This window comes from Monodelphis domestica, chromosome 1, assembly GCF_027887165.1.
Source record: "Monodelphis domestica isolate mMonDom1 chromosome 1, mMonDom1.pri, whole genome shotgun sequence".
Taxonomy (NCBI): domain Eukaryota; kingdom Metazoa; phylum Chordata; class Mammalia; order Didelphimorphia; family Didelphidae; genus Monodelphis; species Monodelphis domestica.
The window spans coordinates 166,338,461-166,366,455 of NC_077227.1; the positions used below are offsets into that span (position 1 = coordinate 166,338,461).

The following is a 27,995-nucleotide window of genomic DNA, read 5'->3' on the forward strand; positions in this document are numbered from 1 at the left end:
GGAAAATAAGCATTGAGAAAGAGTTATCTAATAGGTAAGAGGCCCAAGGAAGCTTAATTAGTAATGGAATCCACATCTTTCAGCTTCCCTAATCCTTGCATACCTTTCTCCTACCTTACTTTTAGGAGGAAAAAATGATTACTGGGCTGATAATCAGTATCTAGTTCCAAGAGGGATGACCATTTTGACAAAAGACTTTCCAGGTATAGAATGGGCCCATGAGGAAGGGGTACTAGCATATTCAAAAGAACTGATGAGTGGTGGGATTATGGGAAAGGGCCTCTGAAAGGAATGGGAAGGTAGTATGATATCTGAGGTTCTGCTGAGATAGAGGTATGAGACAAAGGGAAGATGAATAAGCACCAGAACCAAGTCTGCTAGATAGAGAATGAAGGGTAAAGCTAGAATCTTCTATGCTGGGAGCTATAGGTTCTGCATTTACAGAATTACTGGAATTCTGATAAGACAAAGTGCAATTCTGATCCCCACAGCCAGTAAGGAGAACACTTAAATAGGCAGTTGAGAAAATAAGTCAGGGTTCTATCACACAAATGATTACAGGGCTAGTCTAACATTAGATGAGAAAAAACTGGAGAGTTCCAGAGTGGGTTGGCAGGTCTACCTTTACCAAGGATGATGGGCATACAGCCACTATCCTCCCAGTTCTCGGCTTTCTACCTGCATTTATGTCTGATACCCTATTTGTTGCCAAATCTATTTAAACTTGCACAATATCTTTCCCATGTTTCCTTTCCTCTCATACAGCTGCCCCCACCCCATGAAGATCCTTATCATAATATCAAGACTACTTTGTTGGCTTTTGACTGGTCTCTCTGCCTTACCTTCCCACTTCAGTCTATTCTCCATTTAACTGACAAGGTGATTTTCATAAAGTACAGGTCTGTTCAATACCTCTTAACTCAGTGAACTCCAGTGCATCACCATGACCTTCACAACCAAAAATAAAAATCTATGTGGTGTTTAAACATTTAAAACCCTTCACAACCTGGCCCCTTCCAAACTTTCCAGTCTTCTTCCATGTACCTCTACTATCTAGTTGCATGGGTCTCTACCCTCCATTTCCCAACTCTGTGCTATCTCCTATTTATGAAATGTTCTCCCCTCTTCACCTCTGTCTCTGGTCTCCCTTCAAGACTTGAAGTAAATACCACCTTCTGGAGAAGGCCTTTTCTTGGTTTCTCCACCCTTAACTACTTTCTATTTACACTGTATATACCTTACTTGTATAATTTTTTGCACATTGTCTGCCTCATTAGAATGAGCTATTTGAAGGTACATGGTAATAAATTTATAAACAAACAATAATAAACTGAATGAGTGGAGTGAGAGTGGAGGATATAAAGTATATGTTTAGAAATGAAATAATATAAAAGTCAAAGAAATACAATTCTTATGTTTTCTGGAATTTCAACACACACGAAGGAGTCTGACTAAATCAATTAGCTTAACTTCAAACCTAGAGAACAGTGTTTGGAAAGGTTTGAGTGACTTGACCAAAGTCAAACGACAGGAGTCCTTCAGGCCATTTTCCTTACACTATCCTCTGAACTGCACTATGCTGTGCTAATGGATTAACAGTGCTAATGAGCAACATCTGTTGTACATTTATTTTCCAACCATGTTTTATGTATATGTTAACCATTTACACATATAAGGAAATGAAAGAATAATGTGTTCTTTTGACCATTCTATCTCATAAACCTTCAATTTAGAATGGCAAAAGTTGCTGTCCTAGTTCATCCAATTAAAACTATAATGTGGTTTTATTCTTTCTAATTATTTTTTAAATTTATTCCTTAAAAGTACAAATTTTTTTTGCTGAATTGAAGAAGACCTGGCAGGACAGGAGAAAACATAAAAGAAGCTGTGACCTTATGAAAAAATGTATTCCAAAACATCGTTAATGTTTTTTTTGAGAACTTGGAAACAAACTACTCTCATACACAAAGAAAAAACTGCTAATAAACTGCTAAAAATAATTGGAATATTTTAATATTATTGTTTAGTGTTCAAGTTTCATAGATCATTAGTTTTAATAATAAAACTATTCTTATTATAAACAATTAACATGTTTCATATAGGGAAGTCTGCAAGCAATTAAAATGCAAAAAAAAAATTCAAGTGGAGGAAAAAAGAAGTCAGGTCATAAAAGAAACCAGTGTTACTGATCTACACACATTTGTTGACAAATATTTTTTCCATCAAAATGATAGATGGCCATTCTTACAAATTTTATTTTGACATTACTGGATGCAAAGAAATGAAAAGTACCAAAACATAGCACAACAAAGTGAAGAAATTCTTGCAATATATTTTCTCAATGGATTGTTTTCCTCTAAGGGCAGCATTTTAATGCTTTTCAATATTAACAGTAATGGAAGCTAACCCCTCATGAAAAATTTATTTTATGATAAATTGTAATATTCTAAATAGGGATAATGAAAAATCAACAGTAGCCATTATCAAACAAATCAACATGTACCTAATTATGATTTAATATTATAAACACTTTAGCCCTTTACTAGGAACCCAGGTTTTCTAGTAACTAGTTAAGAGAATATTTCCCCACATTCTTTATATCATCACAGGAATAATATATACAAAAAGGCCACTTGTCCTTGATTCCATTAAAGTGGAAGCTTGCCTCCATCTTGCCTTTTTGTAACTGTAGCTTAAAAATCATACAGCCAGTTTCTGAAAATATCACCATGTTATTTGTCTGCACAAGGCAATTACTTAAAAAAAATCAGCTAACAAACAAACAATTTTCCCTCCCTAAATACAGGCATCAAAGTGAAAACAAATTATGATATACTACAGATTAAAAAAATATTTGGCTGGGTGTGTGGAGGTAATGGAGGTGAGATATACTAGTACTTTGATATCACTGGCTTGGGGAACATCTGTTGTGGTAAATCCCTCTAGCAATAGAGACTGTGAACATGGTCAAACAGCTGATAGGCATTATAGATAGAACTTGAATCAAGTCTTCCTGATTTCAAGTTGTATCCCTTATCCACTATACTGCTGTTTTCTTTTAACTTTAAAAATTGCTACTGCCTCCCCTCTATCCCCAAAAATAAGAGGATGAAAAAAATTAAGTAGCCTTAATTTAATAAAGACAAAACACCAATTGGGCAGATTCAAACATGAAGTTATAACACAATTTAAAAAAGCATTCTTTATCCCATGATTTTTGATATTGCTTTACACACATTATGAAAAAACAAGGACAATGGAAATTGAAGGTATTTATTAATCAATCCACTTACAAAGCAGGTGGCTTAATGCAAGCTTATTGACATCTTCACATATGATCCATAGGAACATGTCTTCCACATTATGACAGTAACACTGTCTGGATGCATTTGCAACTTGGGGCATTACTGAGCACATTTAAACAAATAAACTATGCTATTCTGTAATATGAAAGTATTTTGATAAGGAATCTGCATCCTGAAGTGGATTAAAACTTCCTCCAAAGGAGAAATGTTAGTACATTAACTTAACTCTATATACTATATTATTCAGCAAATCTTAACTATAGAAATTAATATTTTTAAACCAGTGATTGACTGTTGGCAATGTATACAGTGGAATTCTATAACCAGAGCAACACTAGGTAACAGCATAATTTGTGCCTCACAGTATTCTGCAGATTTATAGTTTTTCAAGTTTAGTGAGAAATAAAACAAGAGACATGTAGATTTAGCTAACTTTATTTGCTTTTAACTAATAAAAATCCCTTGAAAATGATTCTGGGACCTTTAGAAGTTCTATGAATGCATGGATACCTGCCAACAATTGCAATTCTAAATCTTGATTGAATGTGTTTACAAAACCAATGTAAGCAGATATCTTAACTAGACGTGCTTTAGCTAAAGACTGAAGAACGAGATTCTACATGTCTTTTTTCAGTTTCCCTAAAAATTCATTAAATCTGCAAATATGTACAATCCAGCTAATGGAAATTAGTATTTAGTGTTCGTTAGAGCTGTTTTACAGCAGGGAAAATTAAATCAAGGACTCAAATTTCTAGACAATGTGAGAAAAAAGTTAAATACAATCAGAACAGCAGTATAAGTGTATAATATTGATATTCATCTATATCTGCATTGTGCTGAAAGGAAATTTAAAAGGATACACCAAGATTCAAATCTTTCACTCTGGTGATGAATATGCCACCTGCATCTGACTGAATATAATTTGTATTCTGTTCCCAGTATTAAGGATGGTTTTTAACTCAGAACTCATATTGTAAATATACAGCAGCCACTTTGTCCTACTTAAGGAATGTCTTAATACACAATATTATCATTTTCTAGTTCATCTCTATACAGTAAACTAAAATACATGATTGATTAAATTAACAAATTCAAGGTTAGTAATGTATGAAATCATAATTCTCAAAGCCTGGTACTATGTAAAAACAAAAGGACCACACAATTCTACTTCCTAAAGCAGCTAATCTTGCCTGCAAGTTTAGGGTCACAAAGCCCATAATATGTGCAAAGAAATGCAATCAATACAAGGAACCATGCAAAAATACAGTAAAATAAAAAGGGAAATGTAAAATCTAAAAAAAAAAGCTTTTATAAATACATTAAATCAACTGTATACACAAACTGTAGATCTAGCATTAGTTGTACCATGTAGCAGAGCCAGCACTCTTTAAGTTCAATGCTTCCAAATCTGCGCAGGTAAGTCATGCCATCTTTGGTTGACTGCAGTACCAGAAAGGAGAGGAATGGGAAGGAGGGCAAGAGTTCTGGGAAAATGGTGTCAACTTTCACTTGGCAGCTGAGCTTCAATGTCCACTCTGCAAATGGGGCACTTCTTATTAGTAATTAACCATTGGTCAACACACACTTGGTGGAAAAGATGCATACATGGAAGACGCCTAAAATTTAAAAATAATAAAAATAAATGTTAGATGAAAACAAATGGCATTTTGTAAAGACATTATTGAACTTTTGTTTCAAAGTCATAGAACTTGTTTTATTGTTTTAATATTTTAAATATTATATTTTAGATAAAAGGGATAGGTACAATGTAAATTACTAAGATGGCTCATTTCTATAAAGAAATATACAATACCATTGTGAGTGATTGTGATAATTAGAACTGCACTAGTAGTTATGCTCCATATCATAACATCTATTTTTTTTCTGAAGATGGATTAGAATGCTCTATCCAATAGTATTAAATTGCAAGATTTATTTTGATGGTATAATTCCTACATCCTCTTAAAGCAGTACTACTTTACCACAAACATGTTAAATAAAAGGTGTCCACTTTAGTGACCCAAACCAGGTTTTTAGTTACCAAGTCATGGGAGCTCAAAGAAGATTTCCACAATACTAGGAGAGAAAGATGGGATAGCATTAATTTGTCATTTTAAGAAGAAAATCAAGTGACATTCAAGGTTAAGTATTGACAATGAAGTCACTGAGGCAATTTTTTCACTCAGACTTGCTTATATTTGTATAAAACAAAAGATTGGTATTTCTATGCCTTTAAGTCTTTCTCAATGAAGGCAATTATCCTATGAGTTAAGATAACAAAACAGACTTCAACATGAGTGCTCCCATCAATAATACAATTCAATGCAGATCATTGCCAGTAACCACCTCCAAATTACTATGGTAAGGGGGTGGTTGTTGGTGGATTACATAGTGGTCATCGTATGTGATGAACCTCTTCAATTACAGTTTGGGGGGCAGCTAGGTAGCTCAGTAGATAGAAAGCCAGATCTAGAAAGGGAAGGTCTTGGGTTCAAATCTGACTTGGACACATCCTAGCTGTGTGATCCTAGGCAACTCACTTAACCCCAATTGCCTAGCCCTTACTACTTACTGCCTTGGAACTGATATTTAATATTGATTCTAAGACAGAAGGTAAGGGTTTACAAACAACAACAAAAATGCAAGTAAGGATGGTCCAGGGATGATATAGAATCTATTGCCAGGTACAGTTCTTTTTAAGTTTCAGCCCTATCTGTTTGCTTGCACTCTGCTGGCAAAGCCTCTAAAAACTAAGGCAAATACCACTCCACAGTGAAGCAATGGAGAACTAGATTGAAAGCAATAAAAAATTATTTTTTCATATAAATTTACCTGAAAGATGCCCCAACTGTCATTTGGGCTCACTATTGTAAGCTATGTTTAGCTCAAAATCTGAGGAACTTCAGTTCCACTATCTATTTAAGTTCCTAAAATTATCATATTATGTTGCTCTGGGCAGATAAAAAGACTATGAATCTATTATTTGGGATTTCAGCTCAGAATCTCAAGTAATTTTAATTAATTTTACTCACTAGCTTATTTCAAGTTAATGGAAATTACATTCCACTTGTAAAACAGAATTGCTTTTGTATACCACAAGAGTTCAACTGGTCACAAAAGATTTTTGTAGAAAATGAATTCTAACTCTTCAGTTGGTTCAATATGGGCTGTCCTGTCTCTGGACTTCAGTTTCCTCATCTGTAAAATTGAGAAAGTGAACTAGATATTGAAGGCACCTTCCAGTTTAAACTGTACACAACGGAATTAAGGAAGATAAAACAGTATGGCCTCAAAAGGAGAGAAAAAAATCAGTTTCCACCCCATTTCTCCAAGAGGGCCAACTGAAAACTTACTTGGCAGGGAACTGTTTATCTATCATTTCTACACATCAAAAATCTAGCAATGGGATGCACTGAGGTGGTACCAGTGCATAATATGACAACTATATGTTCCTTTAAATTTACACTCTGCCTCCTAAGAATCCTGTAAGTGAGGTAGACACTAGAATTCTTGCTTTCTTAAAAAGGAACTTAGGCTCTGAATGGTGCAGCCACAGTCACAAAACCAGTAAGTATCTAAGGACTGTTTGCAAATGGGCTGAACGTAATCCCTTCACAGAGGAAATGGAAAATAGTCATGGGACAGGAAGGTGCCTGAGACAACAACTAACCCAATACCTCATTCAGAGATAAGAAAACAAAGATGCAGACAAGTGGCAATGATTTGCTCAAGGTCAGAAACCAATAAAGAGCAGAGTTAGAGGCAGAACATTAATTTCTTGTCACCCAGTGCAATGTACTTAACTTTACCACTTGTAGAGGTATGCACCCTTCTCTACTCTCTTTTCTCTCTATCATGCTCTACTGCAAAGCCTGATTGCAAGAACAGGTTAAAAGGATGGACAAATCAGGCATGATATTTAGTTTCTCACTCTTGTTAAAAACGTTGGGATTTTGAAAATCTGATTAATATTTAATTACCTCACATCTTCACCTTCCTCTAAAATAGACAAACAAATGGTACATTTCTCCTCTGTATCTTCCTCAGTTCCCTCTTCCCCATCTTGTTTGCAGTGCAGTTTCCTCTGTGAGAACCAATCAGTTGTTACCTTATTAGTAGAGATGACATTATTGACAACTGAGTAAAATCTGTTTTTAAAAAATCAACATCATCAACAAAATAAAACATTGAACATTATTAAACATAAGATTTTTTTAAAAAAACAAATAGCCATTGATGACTAATAAAGATGAGCTCAATCAATAAATATGAGGGGGCTAGCTAGCACTCATATTCTTTTAAACTTCAAGATTTAACAAATTAAAGGTAGTATCATCAATTCAGTGTACTAAGGAAGGTCTTTAAATGCAGCACACAAATTTAAAAGATATATACAACATTAAGTATTATCTGATTTCCATCACTTTAAACAGTCACAAAGTATTTGAGGGAAAAAAATTTAAAATAATTGTACCTCGTCCATTTTTAAATTAATATTATTTTAAAATACTGTGCATGTTTATTGATGTTATTACCATCAATAGCTGGGAAGGAAAAGAAATAGTTCTATATTGTAGAAGGAGAAGAAATATTAGTTATTCCTCATTACTGTTCTTAAAAGTCAAAATAAAAAAAACCATGGTAATTATGGTCTTATTTCTCTTTCAATTGTCATTGTATACTGTGATTCATCTTTAGGAAACCTTGATGATTGTGTTTAATTTTACCTAGTTGATCAATTCCATACTCAAAAAAATTAAAGATTTTTGGGAGTCCAAGGTTTAAGAAAATTAAGAGTTCCACTTAACTTTAGAGCATTTGAAAATTAATTTCTGTTATCTTTACAAATTTCAAATGGTAATGTTGTCTTTATGCCATCTATACATGTTACTTAGAAGTGATACTTAATAATCTGCATAATTATGGCTCTTTTCTTATTCAATTAAAATTTTCAGAGTTTAAAATAGATGGCAGATAACATTTGACCAAATAAATGGCTAAAGAATTTGCTAATTTGACTAAAGGACCAAAATTTATCTCAGGAATGCAATAAAAACTTGAAACTAATACTAATTTTAACTTAATCTACACTAAGAACCAGTTCTAGCAAGGCTAACTTGGGAAACTTAAAAAAAAAAAACCCTTAGAAATATTTTTCAAATTTCCCACCAAAGATATTAAAACTTAAAAGAAATTCTCACCTTTTTGTATTTGTGTGGATATGTACATCTTTCAATTGTTCCCTGGGAAGCTCCACGATTAACATTTCCTAACCTTTCTTCCAAATGAATCAATTCCTTAAAAAAAAAAAAAGGAAAAATATCAAAATCCCAAATTGATAACCCATAAATCACAAGGAAGATGATTTAATTTAAAAAGCACAATGATTTTAATCATATCCCAGTTTCTCAACTTGGCACAATGAAAAGAAAAAGCTAATGTTTTATTATAGCTTAAAAGCATGAAATAAGGATTTTCATATATAATAAGAAAACAAAAATATAAGACTATTCTAATGTCTTTTTATACACACACACACGGAAGATTAAATGACAAAGAACTTCTAGATATGAAAAGAATTATTCTGGTTTCTTTTTCTGCAGCAATGTGTTTCCGGAACCTTGAACTCTGCGAACCATATTGTTATTATTATTTTGTAGATTATTTTCTGATATTTAGGTGCCTTAGGTTCACTCCAAACTGAGGATTTCAGAGTTATTGCAAGGGTCCACAAATTCATATATGAACCAAGCACTGACATTTATTTTATAGTGGCAATAACATAGGCAATCTAATGCAGAATGTCATAAATGAAAATACTTTTACTTGCTTTGTATTCAGCAAATATTAGTATTAATATGAATGCAGTTTTTGTATTTGAAAAGTCTGGGGAATAATGGACTAATTAAACTTTGTATCTGATATACAAGTAGCTTTATGTAATTTCCCCACAGTTTGTTAAATTCTTTACTTCTCTTTTAACAAGTTCGGAGTGCTGAGATGGAAAGATATAGAATCAAGAGAAGAGAGTTATAGCTCTTGCCCTTCCTCTAACTTATCTGTGAAACTATGGGTCTCAGTTTATTCTCTGGTAAAATGAAGGAATCAGGTATCTGTTTCTGTCTCTCAAATTATGTGAATTATTATTCCCCACTCTAAACATGTACAATAATTATGAATTCATACTTAACAAATGGTAATAATTATCTTGAAAATTTGGATAGTTTGTATGCTTTTCATTCTCTTTGCACCAAATACAGTATCATGCCTCAAAAAGATACTGAAACTATTAACAGTTATATACTATCTCCTTTATTAAATACAGTTTGGCTAACAACTATACTCATTTTTATTACAAACCTCAAAATTGCCCCTGAAGGGGCCTCTAAATGACGTTCCATCCAATCCTGATGAAATGTAACGGATGTGAGGATAGCCTGCCATGTCTGGAACCTATTTAAACACAAGCATAAGTTAAAGTATTCAGAATAATTTCACTGACTTATTTTACATGATGGGAAGGTGGGTGGGTGGGTGGGTGGAGGATGTTACTGGCATTCCAAGGCATCAAACAGTTGGAGTAGGGACAGCTGCCAAATTCAAGCTCTAGCCTACTTTTATAGACAGTAAAATAATTTACGTATAAAGGTAAGACAATACCAATTGGCAAAAATATTAATGAGTTGGGATAAGTATCATCTCAGCTGCTCCTCCCCAGTAGAGTGCTATTGGGAGGTGATCATAATTCTCAAGTGATAGGAACAGTCCTCAAGAGGACCTTGCCCTCTCCTGAAGTCTGGTTGAGCAAGGTTAAAATATGGGGATCACTCAAGACAATATTTTGCCTAGTGGTCTGGCTTTGCACAATCCTCTCGTGTTAACCATATATTTACAACATGGCATCAAAATCAGACCCCCTTGCCTAGCCCTTACCACTCTTCTGCCTTGGAACTAATACATGATATTGATTCTAAGGCAGAAGGGAAGGGTTTAAAAAAAAAAAAAGTAAAAATCTGGAATCCCTCTTGATTAGAAAAATTTAAAGAACTCTGAGTACCACCTCCTACCTATCAGACTGGCCAATATGACAAATAAAGGAAAATGACAAATGTTGGAGGGGATGTGACAAAATTAAGAAAACTAATGCAATGTTGGTGGAGCTGTGAACTCCAACCTATTTTGGAGGGCAATTTGGAATTATGCCCAAAGAACTATAAAACAATGCAATACCTTTGATCCAGTAATACCACTACAATACTGTATCCCAGGGATTTTTTTTTTTAAAGGGCAAAGACCTACTTGTACAAAAATATTTATAGCAGCTCTTTTTGTGGTGGCAAAGAATGGGAAGTTAAAGGGATGTCCATCAATTGGGGAATGGCTGAACAAATTGTGGTATATGATGGTGATAGAATACTATTGTGAAATAAAGATAATTTCCTAAAGAGCTGGAAAGACCTTCATGAACTGATGTAGAGTGAAATAAGCAGAACCAGAGGATGTTTCAATGACACCGCTGAACATGGCCTTATGCTAACACATTGGATAAGAGCACTAGGCCTGGAGCCGAGAGGACCTGAGTTCAAATCTGGCTTCAGAAAATTCCTAGCTATGTGACCCTGGGCAAGTCACTTAACACTTATCGTCTAATCCTTGCTGCTCTTCTATCTTAGAACATAAGAGAGAAGGTGAGGGTTTAAAAAAAAAAAAGCAAATATATGAATTTTAACATTTATAGCTTCCTGATTCCACAAACCTATGATCACAGGATCACAGAGCTAGAGCAGACCACAAAGGCCATCTGGTCCAACCTTTTCTTTTTTATAGAAAGTGAGTCAATTGGATGCAGCTAGGTGGTTTAGTGATTGAAAGCCTGGCCTCAGATATTTCCTAGCTGGTAAGTGTTGGGGGGGGGGGGGGGGGGAGGGAGATGAATGCCTAATAGGACGTTAGGCAGTGCGTATAGAAAGTCAAGAATTATGTTCTTTACATTATGTACTCTTCTTTATTATGACTTCAAAATTCCTATCAGTATTATAAGAATGGCCCACTTATCCATGGTTGACACCTTGCTGCTATTTTGGAATCCTTATCCCTCACTTTCTCCATCTAGTTAACAAATCTATTCTATCTGACTTCTGAGCTATCTCTTGTCCTGCCATTCCTATGTGCTCTCTCACCTTTGCCATTACAGTACAGGACCAAAATATCCCATGCCAGGACTATTATAATAACTTCTTTACTATTCCTTCTACCTTAATTTTCTCTTTCCTTTAATATCATTGTTAGCCTAATTTCCCTCACAAATAGGAATGACTATTTAATGTCACTAAGGAAAGCCCTCTATAATTTGGCACTTCTCCATTTTTTTCCAACCTTAATTCATATTACGGCCACCCACATATTCTATACACCAAGCTAGAGTGGACTGGTTTCTGTCCCTGATAGGTTCTCCTCAGGCTGTTCCCTACACCTGGAATATCTTCTCTAATCTTCTCCTGCTTTATTCTGACCCATTTAAGACCTACCAGAAAATATTTAAGTTAGAATTTCTTTGGAATTTTTATTCTGCTTAACTATTTTTATATATAGGATATCCCCCTCCATCTCCCACCCTCACTGTACTATTGCTGTATTAAGGCAGGAATCATTTCAAACCTAAACTTTTAATCCTATGAAGTCTTAGGCATAGTTTTTGAAACATTATTCACTTATTTGATAAATTTAAAAGTCAAGTTAACAAATGCTACAAAAAAATCAAGGATTGTTAATTATTTGGTAGATTTGGTAATTGAGGGGACATTAATGATCTTGGGGAATGCTATTTTAGCAGAGATATGATATGGACTTCAAGGGAAAAGATTAGTGAGGGAGCATCATTTTCAAATTTTTAAAAAAATAACTCTCACTTTTTGTCTTAGTAAGAACTCTAAGAAAGAAAGAAGGGCAAAGGCTGGGCATAAAGAGTTAAGTGACTTGTCCAGGATTACACAGGTAGGAGGTATCTGAGGCTAGAATCAAACCCAGGCCTACTTGATTTCAGGCCTGGCACTCTCTCCATGGAGCCACTTAAATGCCCTGAAGCATCACTTTTGAGAATATTGGTAGTAAAGGGAAGTTAACTTTTGTTTGTTTTTTAGGTTTGAATACACAATTGCATGCATAGAAATAGAAAGAAGAAATGAATAGGCAAGGCTTTAATTTTCCTCATTTTGAAAAGAAGGAATTATTCTAGATATCTCCAGTGAAAATTCTTTTTCTAAAATCTCACCATTCCTTTGAAAGATAGTAACTAATATGTTTTAATAAAATTTTAATTTTTTCACTCTGTGATTTGTTACAAGACATACAGTGAGAAAGCATTCATATAAGTGGGTCTTTTATACTGTGCAAACTTTGTGAAAGCAAAACTCTGAAATCACTAGTGTCAAAGGCACTTGCTTATTTGAAAATGAAAATAAAAAAATAATAAATTGTACAACTTATGTGAACCTATATTAGCTGAAAGCCTACATGCCTTTCCTATGTTTAATGAATTTTTAAAAAGTCGACATGAAAGAATTCCACTCAACAGAAAAGAGGGATTAAGTACAGATTTTCATGCGCTATCAGATGAGATTGCAAAATTAGTTTTGTGTAACTTTTTTATTTATTTTTTTGTTTTTTCCTTTGTAAATGCTCTTTTTAAAAAATTTAAATTAATTTATTTAGTCAATTTATGATATTATTTCTTGATTACAAGAATCATATTATATCCCTCCCTCCCCTACCGCCACCATTCCCCTAGGTGATGCGCAATTTCACTGCGTATTACATGTGTCCTTGATAAAAACCTATTTCCATGTGTAAAGGATAATTTTAGTGTTGTGAACTAAACTATATTAATTATTGGTTGCCATGGGATATCCCAAATTAAAAAAAAAATACCCAAGTCAGCTTGAAATTTATGGTGATTTAATTAATATAGTGGAAAGAAATTAAGAAGAAGGGAGAAGGAAAGGGTGTAAGATTTCTCCCGACTGGCTTGTGCCAGGGGGGAAGATTAGAGGCTCTAGGAAGATAAAAGTTTTGGAGAGTAAAGGAGGAAGGAATCAGCCTGAACTCCAAGAGGGCTCAGCCAAGATGCCTGAACCTGAATTAGCTCAAGGGCAAACTCACTGCCAAAACCCAGACAAATAGCTGCCACCAGCCAGAGCCACTTCTCCGGGGAAAAGAGACCAACGAGAGCAAACCCCACGAAAAAAGCTAGACAATTCTACCTCACTTTCCTGTGTCTCCTCTGCACCAATGGTAGCCTAAGTTTGATTCAGGACAGCCCAGGGGTCTGTCAGCTGTTTCTGATTTGGCAATTTCTCTATCAAAGGCCACCCTCTTAAAACTCAATCCTCAAACATGGTTACAGACATTCCCAATTTTGTTAGACAAAGTAGGGTGGAGTAATGCAAAGTTCCCAAGACATCCCTGATTTTGTTAGAATAAGCATCTTCATTGTTACAAATCAGGAGATAGCTAAATCCAATCTTCACACATATTGTTGGTGTTTGCATTAAGATGTTCATTTAGAGTCTACATCCCCAATCACACCCCCTCAACCCATGTATTTAAGTTGTTGTTTTTCTTCAGTTTCTATTTCCAGTTTTTCCTCTGAATGTGGATAGTGTTTTTTCTCCTAGATCCCTCCAAGTTGTTCAGGATCACTGCATTGCCACTAATAGAGAAGTCTATTACATTTGATTGTACCACAGTTTATCATATCAGTCTCTGTGTACAATGTTCTCCTGGTTCTGCTCTTTTCGCTCTGTATCAATTCCTGGACGTCATTCCAGTTCCCATGGAATTCCTCCAGTTCATTATTCCTTTGAGCACAATAGTATTCCATCACCAACATATACCATAATTTGTTCAGCCATTCCCCAATTGAAGGGCATCCCCTCATTTTCCAATTTTTGGCCACCACAAAGAATGTAGCTATGAATATTCTTGTACAAGTCTTTTCCCTTATTGGCTCTTTGGGGTACAATCCCAGCAGTGCTATGGCTGGATCAAAGGGCAGACAGTCTTTTATTGCCCTTTGGGCATAGTTCCAAATTGCCCTCCAGAATGATTGGATCAATTCACAACTCCACCAGCAATGAATTAATGTCCCAACATTGCCACATTCCCTCCAACATTCATTACTTTCCTTTGCTGTCATGTTAGCCAACCTGCTAGGTGTGAGGTGATACCTCAGAGTTGTTTTGATTTGCATCTCTCTGATTATAAGAGATTTAGAACACTTTTCCATGTGCTTATTAATAGTTTTGATTTCTTTGGCTGGAAACTGCCTATTCATGTCCCTTGACCATTTATCAATTGGAGAATGGCTTGATTTTTCTGTACAATTGGTTTAGCTCTTTATAAATTTGAGTAATTAGACCTTGGTCAGAGATTTTTATTATGAAGATTGTTTCCCAATTTGTTGCTTCCCTTCTTATTTTGGTAACATTGGTTTTGTTTGTACAAAATCTTTTTAGTTTGATGTAATCAAAATTGTTGATTTTATATTTTGTGATTTTTTTCTAACCTTTGGTCTTAAAATCTTTCCTTTCCCCCAAAGATCTGAAATGTATACTATTCTGTGTTCACCTAATTTACTTATAGTTTCATTCTTTATATTCAAGTCATTCACCCATTCTGAGTTTATTTTGGTGGAGGGTTTGAGATGTTTATTCAAACCTAATCTCTCCCATACTGTCTTCTAATTTTCCCAGCAGTTTTTATCAAATAGTGGAATCTTTGGGATTATCATAGACTGTCTTGCTGAGGTCACTTACCCCAAGTCTATTCCACTAATCCTCCTGTCTCTTAGCCAGTACCAAATTGCGTAACTTTTTTTTGTATAAAAGTTTTACTTTTAGTATAGGGGGAAATAATTCAGGAAATGAATGGACAAAAAATCATCCATAAAACCATTCCTGTAGAAACATATGAACCAGCATCTACATTTTTTAGCTAGCCCACAAATGAGAAAATTTTTATTACTGAACATTAACTGTCAAGTGAAGAATATTCAAAATGACAAACATTAACATTTTATACTTAAGTAGTCTTAGTTGCTAAATCAATTTCAATACAGTGCTGGAGATAAAAAGGTAAAAAGATAAGTCCCTGCTCTCAAGAAGCTTAAATCTGAAAAACCGTTCCCCACCAACATTGGGTCAGAAGTAGTAACTACTTCATATATGAAAGGCAATATAGGGCAATATGGAAGTTTCATCTCATAGCTAACAACATTAAATTTTAAACAAGATGGAAGTTAAATCTAAGTTCAGTGATTAAGTATAAACTGTAGCAAATCTGCTATCTTTCACAGAGCATTTCCAGCAATATTTATGTAATTATTAAAGTAATTGTTACAAATTCTAAAAAAAAAAAAGGTTGCCTTTGGCACACACAGCTTTCAAAGAATTTAACATAAAAAAGGAGAATGTTTAAGGAAATGATTCTAATAATAAAAAATTAACAAGGAGCTATCTTACCATTAACGGAAGAGCTCCTAGTTGTAAATGATGAAGTCGAGGAGGTGCATGGTAATGAGCCAAGTGAGGATGTAATGCACCTGGAGGGTATGTCCCTGCAGTCACTCCAGCTTCAATTCCCAATTCCCTGCCAAAATTAAGAGTCAATACTTTAAACGTGAGGCACCATTCTTCTCTATTATTCAGAATTAAGATCATTTGCTTTAAAATCCAAAAGTTTTCTTAGAGTGCAAAAAAAGGGGGGGGGGGGGAAGGGGTACAGGCCAGTGTTAAATTCCTACAAGGGTCAGAGATATACAGACTTGGGTCAGGAGGTGGGGAAAAAGCACAGGTTTGCCACATAATGCCTAACAGAAGACCAATGAACAACTTACCAAGCAGACCTTTCTGGAGCTTGTCGAGGATGTGAAGACATTGTCTGAGGCACATGGATGTGATGCCCATGACCATAGTTTGGGTGCATCCGATGTGGATGAGGTGGAGGGCGCTCATGTGCCCTCCTAAAAATAAAGACCAAATAAATACGATTCAATACTTACTGAATTCTCCACAAAGAAAAAGATTTAAGTATGATTTTAAAATCACATTTAAGTTATTCATATATTTGATTCTCCTGATTGATAGTATCATAGCTTTATAGAACTGGAAGAAATTTTAGGTAAGCCATCTATTCTAACCCACTCTTTTGAGATGACAAAACTGAAATCTACAACATTTGTTGTGATATGCCTGAGGACAAAAAGGTAGTTTAAAGTCTGAACTCTGATTCTAAATCCAACACTATTTTGACTGTAAGATTCCCATGCTCTGTCTTCATACCTAGAAAATCTTCTTACTTTAATACTCAGGTAAATGTGACAATGATTTTTATTTACTTGCCCTTTCCTTAATCCATCCTCTCAAAATATCATCCAAACACAAAAATAATTTCAGATTATTTTGTCTAATACTGCAGTCAACACATTTGAACTATTAAAATCTATCTTATTATCTTTTTCTATTTTTAACCAGCAAACATGTTAAATGTTTTAAAGATAAGAGTGGGGAGATTATCTTTGGAAACAAAAATGATATAAAAATAAAATATATGTAATCACATATCAGGTTCAAGATAGAGGCGATTGAGAGAAAATGATGAATAAAAAAATGGCAACAATCAAGTTTAAAGTTAAAAATTATGTTCATAATTTTTTAAAATTTGCTATTCAATGTTTAAAAAACCCAAAACACCTCACTGAGCACAAATAAAAAATAATTTCCCTAAAATTCTTACATTTACTGTTTTTTAATATTCTTCACTATATTGAGGAAACAGCATCTCAAGACAGCAGAATTCAAAAGAAAGAGCAGAAAATTTGAAGCCTCAAATCTCAGGTTCATCTCCTAACTCTGATGTTTGTTACCAATGCGGTCTTGGGCAAAGAACCCACTTACCTTCCCCTAGAGATCAGCTTCATTAAATGTAAAGGAAGTACCAGACAACCTTTGAAATCCTTTTTAACTCTAACTATATAATCTTGTGATTTTCCTATAGATATAATGCATCAATGGATACATGTCTATAACATCCTAAGCAGAATAAAATTAAAGGGTGTTTTGGCACTCTTACTGATTTTCTCTAAGTCTTGGTATTTTCAGTTGGATACCATCCACACAACTGAATCTTTATGGCTACTTTAATGTTTATATAACCAACTACATTTTTCAGATGTACTTGGCACCAATATTTATTAATTTGGAAAATCTGTGAAAAGTTTATGGAAGGAGCCACCAAAAGTAGTTAAAATGACTTCTAACATAAACAGATGACCATAAATAAGGATCATTTCCTGAACAGGCAAGATGAGCAAAATTTTCATTATCAAAAATAGGTAGAGAAATCAATTATCTGGTTCCATTTTAATTTCTAATCAATTAAAGATTAAGTACAAGTATTTGTTTCAACTTTGTGAAAATCCAACTTAAATGTTTTACTATACTTTTCCACTTAATAGTTGTACTATACTAAACAAAATTTCAGTGAAAAGGTCACTTTTTTAGTACTTTATGTCATTTCAAATATATAATGGTGTGAATGTAGGTTGTAAGAAATTATACAGATTATATTTTTGTACATTAACCTTATCTCCCCTTTATATTCCCATCAAAATGAATTACTTGCCATCGAGGTTCCTAGGTTTTATAATCGCCTCATTTTTGAGTAATCCCAAATTCCATAGCTTAACAACTGCCTTGCTACCTGACTCTGAAGAAAGATCCCTAGATTTTTTCATCTTCCCTAATGCTGAATCCTCCTCCTACATAGCCAATCTTTCCTTATTAGAACATGAATAACTTTATTTTGCTTTTATTTATTTATTTTTAGGGAGAGTACTTTCCACAGAGAAAATGCTTTTCTCTTCCTCCCTTTCTTCCTTTCATTCATATGCTAAAACCTTTGAAATATAGTTTGGAATTTATTTTCCTTTAACTAAAGTCCTTAGATGAAATTATTTTGTGGCATGCATCTTTTATATAAAAGGAATCAATATGAGTGGTTGAGAAAAGAAGTGATTAAATGGAGAGTTCCATGTTAGCCATATATATTACTTCTTATATTTTTTAGTTTAGAGATTTAAAGAGACAAAAAGAAAAAGCTAAACATGACTTTCTTGGGCAAGTTTAGGGCTTACGTTGGATGTTGCATCATTCTTCTCCTTTGGACCTCCATCCTTTGGATCACTTCATGAGGATGCAGTCTCTGTGCTGAAGGTGCTGTAGCAGGGATATGATGTGAAATTGGCTGGTGTGTAGGGGGGAGATGCTGGGGGATTGGAGCAGCTGTACTGCTTAAATGGTGAGTTGGTGGGGGAGGAGGCACAGGATGAGATGCAGCATGAGAAGTCATCTGTGTATGGAAGGGATGTACAGGATGAGGAATAACATAATCTACTTGAGTTGGGGGTTGAGGCTGAGAAGGAGGGTTCCCATGAGAGTGGGGGCATGCAGAAGTTTGATGATGAAGTGGTCTGGTCAAAGAAGGATCTGAAAAATACAATTTAAAGGCACAAGGGATTATCTATTATTTGTCATTAACAAAATTAAAGAAAAGCAAAACAACACTGCAGTTAAAGTAGTCACTAAATCAGAAAAACTGGTGTTGAAATCCTACTTTTGATAAGCTGTGTAATGATGGCCAAGTCAATGAACCAATCAGTGTCTAAGAAGTTCCATAACAGAGAAAGCAGCACAGATAAGTCACTGATTCCATCTACAGAGGGTGTTGCATACACATTGATGAGATTGAAAGATAGGATAGAAAGGGATAGTATCCTTAAAGGTGTGGCCAATGTATATATTCTAAGTCAAATGGCATGTCATGAATTACTTGAACTGGGTTCAGTCCTACTTCTAATCTTATCTAGCTGTAAACCACAGTATATGTCATTTAATCTGGGGGGGGGGGAAGAAGGGGGGAATAATTTTTTTATCTAGAAAATAGGGGAATTGGATCAGATGGTCAATATAGCCTCTTACAATAATAAATTGAGACAACATAAGACACGACTATAAAATAAATCATTCTACCAAACAAGTAGAGCTTCTATCTGCCCAAATAATATTTGTTCTCTTTGAAACTTTATGAGGCTGTCACTATCCAAATGATGCTGCTATTTCCCAAACTATTTTAAAAATTAATTTTTGTAATTATCCTAAGGAGTTTTATCTTGTGTTTTTTTTTTTAAATATATCATCAGGGGTTGTAAATCTTTGTCTTCTACAGGTAGATTTATATTCTTTCATCCTTAATTCTAAATCTTCTTTGGCTAACAAAATGGTTAATCATCATGGTACTGTTTTTTTAGAGCATTTTCAGTGCATAACCTAACACGCACTTTCATCCCTACCCACCTTCTCTCTCTCTCATCTTTACCTACTGTCTTAGAATAGATAATATCAATTCCAAATTAGAAGGGCAGGAAGCTCTATGCAATTAGGATTAAGTGACTTACTCAGGGTCACATTTAGGAAATGCCTGAGGTTAGATTTGAATCCAGGGCCTCTCTGTATCTGGACCTGACTGACTAACCCTGAAGCCACGATCTTTGGAATCATTTCAATCCTTTATCATTATGCCACTGGACTAATCCTTTATTACAACCAGGCTTGTTTCACTCACTATTCTGCCCAAGATGCTTCATTCATTTCTATCTCTATGCCTTATTTTAATTCCAACATGAAATACACCTTTCTATTCACCATACTAGTTATTATGTATAACTTGAAGTGATTCTGCCAAAAAAAGAAATATTCTACAATGTATCTCTACTATGATCATTCTTCCTGATTCAACAAACTATACATCAAAACGAGCTGGATAGTTTTGTAGTTATACCCTGAATTACCAAATAGAATATAACAGTTTAGGGATTGAAGATCACTAATGAAGAGAACTAGGACAAAACTCTATGACTTAAGTACTAGATCTTTATTCTTTTCAATAAATATTGTGACAATAATTGGTCAAATTATATTAAAGATAGATAACAAATATTTATTAACTTATACTATGTGCCAGATTATCTGCAGAATGCTTTACAGATATCTCATTTGATCCCCTGGGAGGTAGGTGGTATTATTATCCTCATTTTACAACTGATGAGACAAAATTTTACCAGGACCATAAAGCCAATAAATATCTGAGGCCAAATTTGAACTTGGGTTTTTGCCGACTCTAGACAAAGAGCTCTATTCACTAAGCCACTTAGCTGCCTCTAGATCCCTATTGGTGGACCTATGGCACACATGCTGGAAGGGGCTATTCTCTTCCCATCTCCGTCTGCACCTGACAATATTTCTCCCATCACCTGCCCCTCTTCCCAGCAGCCCAATGGGAGTAATTCCTCCCTCTCCTGTCTGGGGTAAAGTGGGAGAAGGGCATGACAGTCCCTCACATACTGGGAAATGGTGGCCGTTTGGGCACTAGTCTCTAAAAGATTCACCATTACTGCTCTAGATTGTCACAATCACGGTACATACTGTTTGTAAGCTGGGGAGGGGCCGTGTTAACAGAGTAGATAAAGTATAAGACATGGTCTCTATGATTAATAATCTTGTGATGTAGCTGGGTACACAAGATAAACACAGAAAACACAATAATTAAGTTGAATTGTAAGTATGGAGGAGCAAGAGTTCAATGACAAATGGAATTGTAAAAGAATTATTCACAAGACTGAGTTGAATCAGGTCTTAAAGGACTTTCAGGATATTTTATTTTATTATTATTATTTAGGACATTTTAAAAGAGGAGAGAATTCCAAGTAAAGCTAATTAGATAAGCAAAGGCAGAAAGAAGGAAAGGAAAGTATGTATTCTCAGGATGAGAAGGAATTGGGACAACATTAAAGACTAGAAAAGACAGAATTATACACTTTTAGAACTGGAAGAGAGGGATAAAGATCATTTTATGGTAGAAACCTGACTAAATACAGAGTTGCTTTAGCTTTACTAATAATAACCCTTTCAACTTTTTCTTATTTTTAAATGTATATATATATATTTTTGTTGATTAAATTTTCCTTGTCTTCTTAGAGTGTGAATACCTGATATATGTATAATCTTTTATATTCAGGGCACATCCATTATAAATTTATTATGGAATACAGTATAAAAGTTGGTCTGAACCTAATTTTTGCCAGACTATCTAGTTTTCCTGGCAGATCTGAATATAGAATTCTTTCCTAGGCAATTTATGTTAGGGGGTTTATAGAATATTGGGTTATTGAGATCAGTTATGTCTAATTGCTCTCCCTTCTAACTTCTGTCCAAAAGCTTCCCTCAAATTTCAGCTTAATCCCATCTTTTGCAATGAATTTTTCAATGTTATTCTCCTTTCACCCCTCCACTACTAGTGCCTTCCCTCTGAGATTATGTGATCTCAGATCTCCCAGTTAGACCATGGGACTCTTTGAGAGCAGAGACCATGTTTTAACCATTTTGTGGAATCACCAGTAGTCTCTAGCACATATTTAATAGGTTTAATAAACTGATTGATTTCCACTAATCTTTATTTTTTAACCAGTATCATGGTTCTGAAGACCCCTGCTTTGTAATACAGTTTGAAGTCTTGAAGCACTACTCTCTTCATTCCTATCTTTTCTCATTATTTCACATGATATTTTAGATCTCTTGTTCTTGTGAATGAATTATTTTGTTTAGCTCTGTATCCTTTGTAAAAATGATAAAAGTATCCCTTTTATGATGTGCTTGTTACACATTAGATATATAAAAACTTCTGGTAGCCTTTATCTCCTAATTCACAAATGATTCTCCCTCTCTTCTCAAGGAATTTAGAACCTTGTTGAGGACTCTTCTAAATGATAATCTGTGTCCTAATAATAGGAGACTTTATCATACACATTGAAAATGGTCCTTCAGTCACCATGATCTACTCTTACATTCTACCTCAGTCACACATAGGGCATCCCTGATCTTTGCCATCACACACAAATGTTCTACTTACGTGATTAAGAATTCTGAAAATATTTTATGTAATCATAAGTCCCTAAGATTCCACCTTTTCCTATACTTCACTCCTCCTATAGCATATCCCTGATCTTTGCCATGACACACATGCATTCTACTTCCACAGAGTAGTAGAGGATAAATTTGAACTTATTGTTTCTGAAAGCAATGATTTAAATTAGGAAAGCGCTTAATTATAAGTCCTACTGTTTAGGGATAAGCCATTAAGATATAGCAGTCTGGTATAAATATGCAATGTAGCCCTTATAAAGATGTTATCAAGCATCTCATTGATAATCTCCCCTGACAATTCCCATCTGTTCCTTTTCAAAGGAAGTTAAAAAGTAAAGAATGAAAGATGCATCAGAGTTCTCTAATACTGAAATGCATCCATGCACTGGATCTAATCATCCAAATAAGCAACCCAGTTAACTTTATTATATCTGGAAAAAATAATTTAAGCAGCAGGGTAACTGGAAGAGTTGGCAGCTTTAATGCATTTTACTGAATGCATTCTCTATCTAGTTCATGTCAAGAATTCCCTAAGTGGTGACTCTCAATAAGGCTCAAGGAAAACAAGAACAATGGGACACATTTGGCTAATTTTAGTCTTTATCTGTTATGTTATCCTTTGAGAGGAAAAAAAAAACCTTTCTATTGAACCAAGCTGATGAAAGCCAGAGAAGGGTTCTGCATACCTCTGGAGAAAGGAAGAAAGGTGGAGAAGCAAGAAATTTTGACTATAGGTTGTTAGCAAAAGATTAAGGACATTTTTTCAGCAATGTATATGACATGTTTCCAGATCAGAGTAAATAATGATACCTGAGAGGAAAGGGATTCTAGAATACTGAGAGTTAAGATAAACTGGGGTTAGACAAAGAGTTAAGGATAGCATAGCTCTGTCAAGACTATGGAATATCCTCAAAAGAGAAAAAAGAAGAAGGCAGCTGCATAACTCAGTGGATTGAGAGCCAGGCCTAGAGACAGGGGGTCATAGATTCAAATCTGGACTCAAGAGCCTTCTTAGCTGTGTGGCCCTGGGCAAGTCACTTAACCCCCAATGCCTAGCCCTTACTACTCTTCTGCCTTGGAACCAATAGATAGTATTGACTCTAAGGTAGAAGGTAAGAGTTTAAAAAAAAAAGAAGGAAAAGAGATATTTCATTTTATGATAGCTATATAAACTATGGAAAGAAAATTAATGGCCAGAAAACTGGAGCTATAAACTTCTTTACTTTGAGAGTAAATATAGGTTGAGGCTAGAGATGAAACATGGTCCGTTTAGGTAAATTAATCATCCTTCCCCTCCTTAAGCACAGAGTAGAGCTCAGCTTGTTGGTAAATAACAGGAAGAAATCAAGGGCTATTCTCCCTTTTACACACACAGACATTACTGAATACATACAGGTAAAAACACAGATAAAAACTGTCACTGTTCCTTATATATTGAGAGGAATAGGCAACATATATACCCTAATTTAGGAGGTCTTATCACTGAAGAAACTTATTCATATTTAAAATATCTAGTTTAAATATATTTTCATTGATATACTTTATTTTAAAATCACCTAAATTTCTCAATTTCTCCTCTCCTCTTCGAGTTATTCCTTATAATAAATTAAACAATTCAGCAGTAGTAACTAACACATCACCCACAAAGAAGATTTTTAAAGACTATTATTACATATCAAAAATGGTTGATAAAAGTAATCTCTTCAAGTTTTAGAGAAGTAGAGATTCTAAACTACTTTGACAACTAAATGGAGGCTTTAATAAAGTTTTAAAAAATACTTTCTGATTTCTTGGTAGTTTACTCCACATTTCACAAATCATCTTTATATTTGCATGTCACTTTTTTAGTAAATGGAAAATACCTTATTTCAAAGCTGGAAAAAATGACCAAGAAGCCTTTTCTTTTTTCATATACCTTAGACAAAGAACAATATTTTCATCTCTGGGATAAATTTAAATTTTTTCAAACCTATTTTCATGTATAAGAAGCAGAATCACATAGTAAATAAAATACTAAATGTGAGTCAGGAAAGACTTGGGTTTGAACTCTGTCTCAGATACTTACTAACTCTATAACCATGAGTAGGTAGGCAAATTGACTTCTTTAAGTGTCCTATAAAAAATAAAATATAAACTCATCCTATAAAATGGGAATAATACCAGCAATAGCTCGCTCAGGTTGGGAGACTCAAAAGAGATGATGTGTATATAAAGTACTTTTTGAACTCCAAAAATATATGAGTTTTTAAAATGTGAACTACATTCTAACACATTATTCTTCTTGTATTTTCCTAAATCTTCTAAAATTTTTAGCTGAAATTTGATTTAAAAAGAAAAATCAATTTAGAAGAACCCAAGAATATTCATATTAAGCTAGCATTGAATAGTGCTAATAAATAATTCCATGTAGTATAAAAGAAATATATTACTAAGATTAAAATATATCTTTAAAATATGCCCAGTTATAATTATACTTACAAGGGGGTGGCATATAATGTCGACATGATGAAAGGGAGGCTTGTGGAGGAGCCTGGGGTTGAGGCTGTGCAACCACACTTGATCCATAACCATCCATTGATATTGGCTGGCTTGGGCCAGCACTAGCTTGGTGGCCAAAAATTGCAGCTCGTGAAGAAGAAACAGGGCAGCAGGGATCAAAGGCAGATGCTCCATGAAAACCACCATTTCCATGACTTCTGATACCATTGTTGCTCAGGTCCACTGGTAAGGCCTGCTGTAAAAAAAAAATTGTTTCCAAATGATCTTTACAAAAAATATCAAAACGTTAATTCAAATGATTTCCCAAGGATGATGGGTACATAGGAGTACAAGTTACAATTAGTTTCATAGTGACATTTGCAAAAATGCACGAGTAATAAGACTATCAAATGTCCTATGAAATTATATTCCTTGTTGCTTTTAGACACATATCAACTCATGAAATTCAAAATTTACTTTAATATTGTTGTCAGAAACCGATATAAAAATTGTATTTGCATCATTAAATCGAACAATAAAAGGAATTTTACCTATAGTTACTCTAGAACAAACTATGTTATATGGATATAGTGAAATTTATTGCAGTAAGAAACAACAAATATGGGGACAAAGAAGGAAAAAAGTTGGATGGAATATATATAGTAGCCTCAAAAATATAAAGGAAAATAATATTAAAAGAGCATTTGTGGTTCTAGTGCCTAGCACAGAGTATAAATTTAATAAATGTTTCTTAAATTAATGAAAGTAACTACAAAAGGAAAAAAATTACAAAGAACACTCCAGAAAGGACAATGAGATTATATAAGAAAATAGTGATCACGTGTAATGGTTGTTATCACCCATTAATAGGAGAGTGAGAAAACACACATTCATGTGTGTCTGAATGTGCATATGCATGTAGGTTTATCCAGTTTAATAAAAAAAAAGTCTATAATCATGTTGGTCTGAGTCACTTTTTACTACTTAAAGAATGTTGTGGTAGTCTAGAAGACAATCTAAGTATAGTGGAAATAGGAGAAAAAATGTTTTCCATGAACGTCATATACAGAATTAATATAATTTTACTTGCCTTCTTTGTGGGTGGGGGAAAGTCAGGAGGGAGAAAATTTGGAACTCAAAATTTAAAAAGAATGCTTAAAAATTTTTTTCTTAAAGGGAAGGGGGGCACCAAGGTAATAAGTAGAGCCAGGCTAGAGTCAAGAAGACCTGAGTTTAAATCTGGTTTCAGATATTTCCTAGCTAAGTGACCACAACTAAGTGACTTAACCAGATTGCCTAGCAGCAGCTGATCTTCTGTCTTAGAATTAATACTAAGACAGAAGGCATGGCTTAAAAAAAAAAAAAGTTAAGTTAGAGAATCTGAGCTCAAATCCAACTCTGGTTGTAAGATGTTAATTTTAAGAAAAATCAAAAGATATTAGAAATTCTAAGCTATAATCCAATAGAATAGAAAATTCAATGACCAGGCTTGTTTTTTCTTTTTGTCTTTCCATCTCTAACACTTAGCACAAAGAGTAGATTACACCTAGAATAATATTGTTGAACTAAATAAATATGTTGAACTTTTAAATTAGCACCCAAAAAGTTTCCACTGCAAGCAGTTATGATATGGGCTATATTAATTTAACTCATTAAGTATATATTATGAAAGCAATCATTTTTGAAAGCTTCTATGCTTTTCAAGAAAAAGTAAGTAACATTTAACAAATTATACATACCTGGTCATGGTAGCTAGTAGCAGAACTATTACTTGCTCCACACGGTGCCTGCACTTGTGGAGGCCTTTCCACAGGACAACTAGGCTCACTGAACGAAGGAGAAATTGGAACAGCTGGGTGAGGAGTATGGTGGTGGTGGTGATGATGTTGAAAGTGGTGTCCATGTTGTTGAAAACAACTTGTGTGGGGATGCCCTATTCCATGGAGATTCTGTGATGACCCTCCACATGGCGAGTGCTGGGGACAACAGGAAGGTAGCCTTGGCATTGCAGTAGGTCCAGTCTCCATTACAGTACTAGATGTGGTTCTCCTTATATCATCTTGAAACAAAAATTAATGTAAAACATTATTAAATAATTGTGAAATATCACCCTGAAACTAGAAATGACAGTTGAATTAGCTAATAAAAAAATGCTTAATACTACTGAATAGTAATTCAATAAATTGATCACATTATGAAGACAATAATGCTTTTACAACTTATAAGATGGTCAACAAGTTACATGGCAAAAAAAAAAATAAGCCTCATAAGCCTCTCTTAACTTAGCTAGGCTAGTTGTCAGACCACATATATACACAGTCTATTTGTACTAGGGTTATATTTTAACTGATGGTACTCAGATGGTAGTCCAGTGACCTCTAAGTGTCCCTGAGATTCTCCTAGGGAGAATTCAAGTCAAAACGCTTTACATAATAATACTAAGCCATTTTGATTCCAATGTAGTAAATATTAACAGATTTAAACAAAAGTTATTGGGGGGAGGTCTTCAATAATTTTTAGGAATGCATCTTGAGATAAAAAATTTTGAGAACTCCTGTTTTTAAAACAAACACAATAAAGACTTTGACAGACAAATTATTTTGTTTTTATATTGACCCTAAAGTCCATAGGATTGTTTGGAGGCAGACTTCAGGAAAAAACACATTCAGAAAAATATATTTAATGATAGGTTTACACAGATATGATTAAAAGTCATATGCATATCTCTACTATGAGTATACCCCTCATAGTAACCATGAACCATGCCTGGTTCAAAACACAAAACCCTTGACATATCTTTGGTCAGTCACAAATTTAAGAGACAGACAACTCAGTCAAAAACCTAGTTCTATGTTTCTGCTGCTATCAAAAATATTCACTTTTACCAGTACACATCAGTTAACCTTTTGTCTGCACAAAGTGGTTAAGGAACATGAACCAGGAAAGAAGGACAAGGATTTCTATCCCATTTCTATATTTCTATCTTTGTCTTGTTATTACTATCCCCTCCTTTTTATCTGTTTGAACATTCCTACACATTTTGATCTCCTGCTTTCCTGGGTCCACATCTTTTTATCCAGTTTATAGTATATAGTTAGGTTCTTTGATCTTGCCACTGCATTCCTCTCTAGACTGTATAACTTGCCTGCTTGGATCTTCTTCTCATCAAGGCCTATGT

At 34.4% G+C, this 27,995-nt stretch overlaps 2 protein-coding genes across 14 annotated transcripts in view; both read right to left on the bottom strand.

The window, feature by feature from the left end:
• Positions 1 to 4,802, bottom strand: part of CCNB2 (cyclin B2) — a 67,398-nt gene extending 62,596 nt beyond the window's left edge. Inside the window, exon 1 of the mRNA XM_056809283.1 lies at positions 4,671 to 4,802. Coding sequence (XP_056665261.1) covers positions 4,671 to 4,730 — 60 coding nt within the window. The 5' untranslated portion in view covers positions 4,731 to 4,802. The remainder of the gene's footprint in view (positions 1 to 4,670) is intronic.
• The window catches only part of RNF111 (ring finger protein 111), an 84,193-nt gene continuing 58,186 nt past the window's right edge, over positions 1,989 to 27,995 (bottom strand). For 4 of the 13 annotated variants that reach the window (XM_056809268.1, XM_016427862.2, XM_056809264.1 and 1 more), the window contains 9 exons: positions 26,557 to 26,876; positions 24,818 to 25,073; positions 18,496 to 18,847; positions 16,198 to 16,323; positions 15,824 to 15,950; positions 9,666 to 9,758; positions 8,507 to 8,602; positions 7,286 to 7,389; positions 1,989 to 4,921 (listed from right to left, as the gene is read on the bottom strand). In XM_056809268.1, coding sequence (XP_056665246.1) covers positions 4,804 to 4,921; positions 7,286 to 7,389; positions 8,507 to 8,602; positions 9,666 to 9,758; positions 15,824 to 15,950; positions 16,198 to 16,323; positions 18,496 to 18,847; positions 24,818 to 25,073; positions 26,557 to 26,876 — 1,592 coding nt within the window. In that variant the 3' untranslated portion in view covers positions 1,989 to 4,803. Of the gene's footprint in view, positions 4,922 to 7,285; positions 7,414 to 8,506; positions 8,603 to 9,665; positions 9,759 to 15,823; positions 15,951 to 16,197; positions 16,324 to 18,495; positions 18,848 to 24,817; positions 25,074 to 26,556; positions 26,877 to 27,995 lie in introns of all 13 variants that reach the window. The other 9 variants (XM_007479661.3, XM_016427859.2, XM_007479662.3 and 6 more) reach the window with 3 other exon arrangements.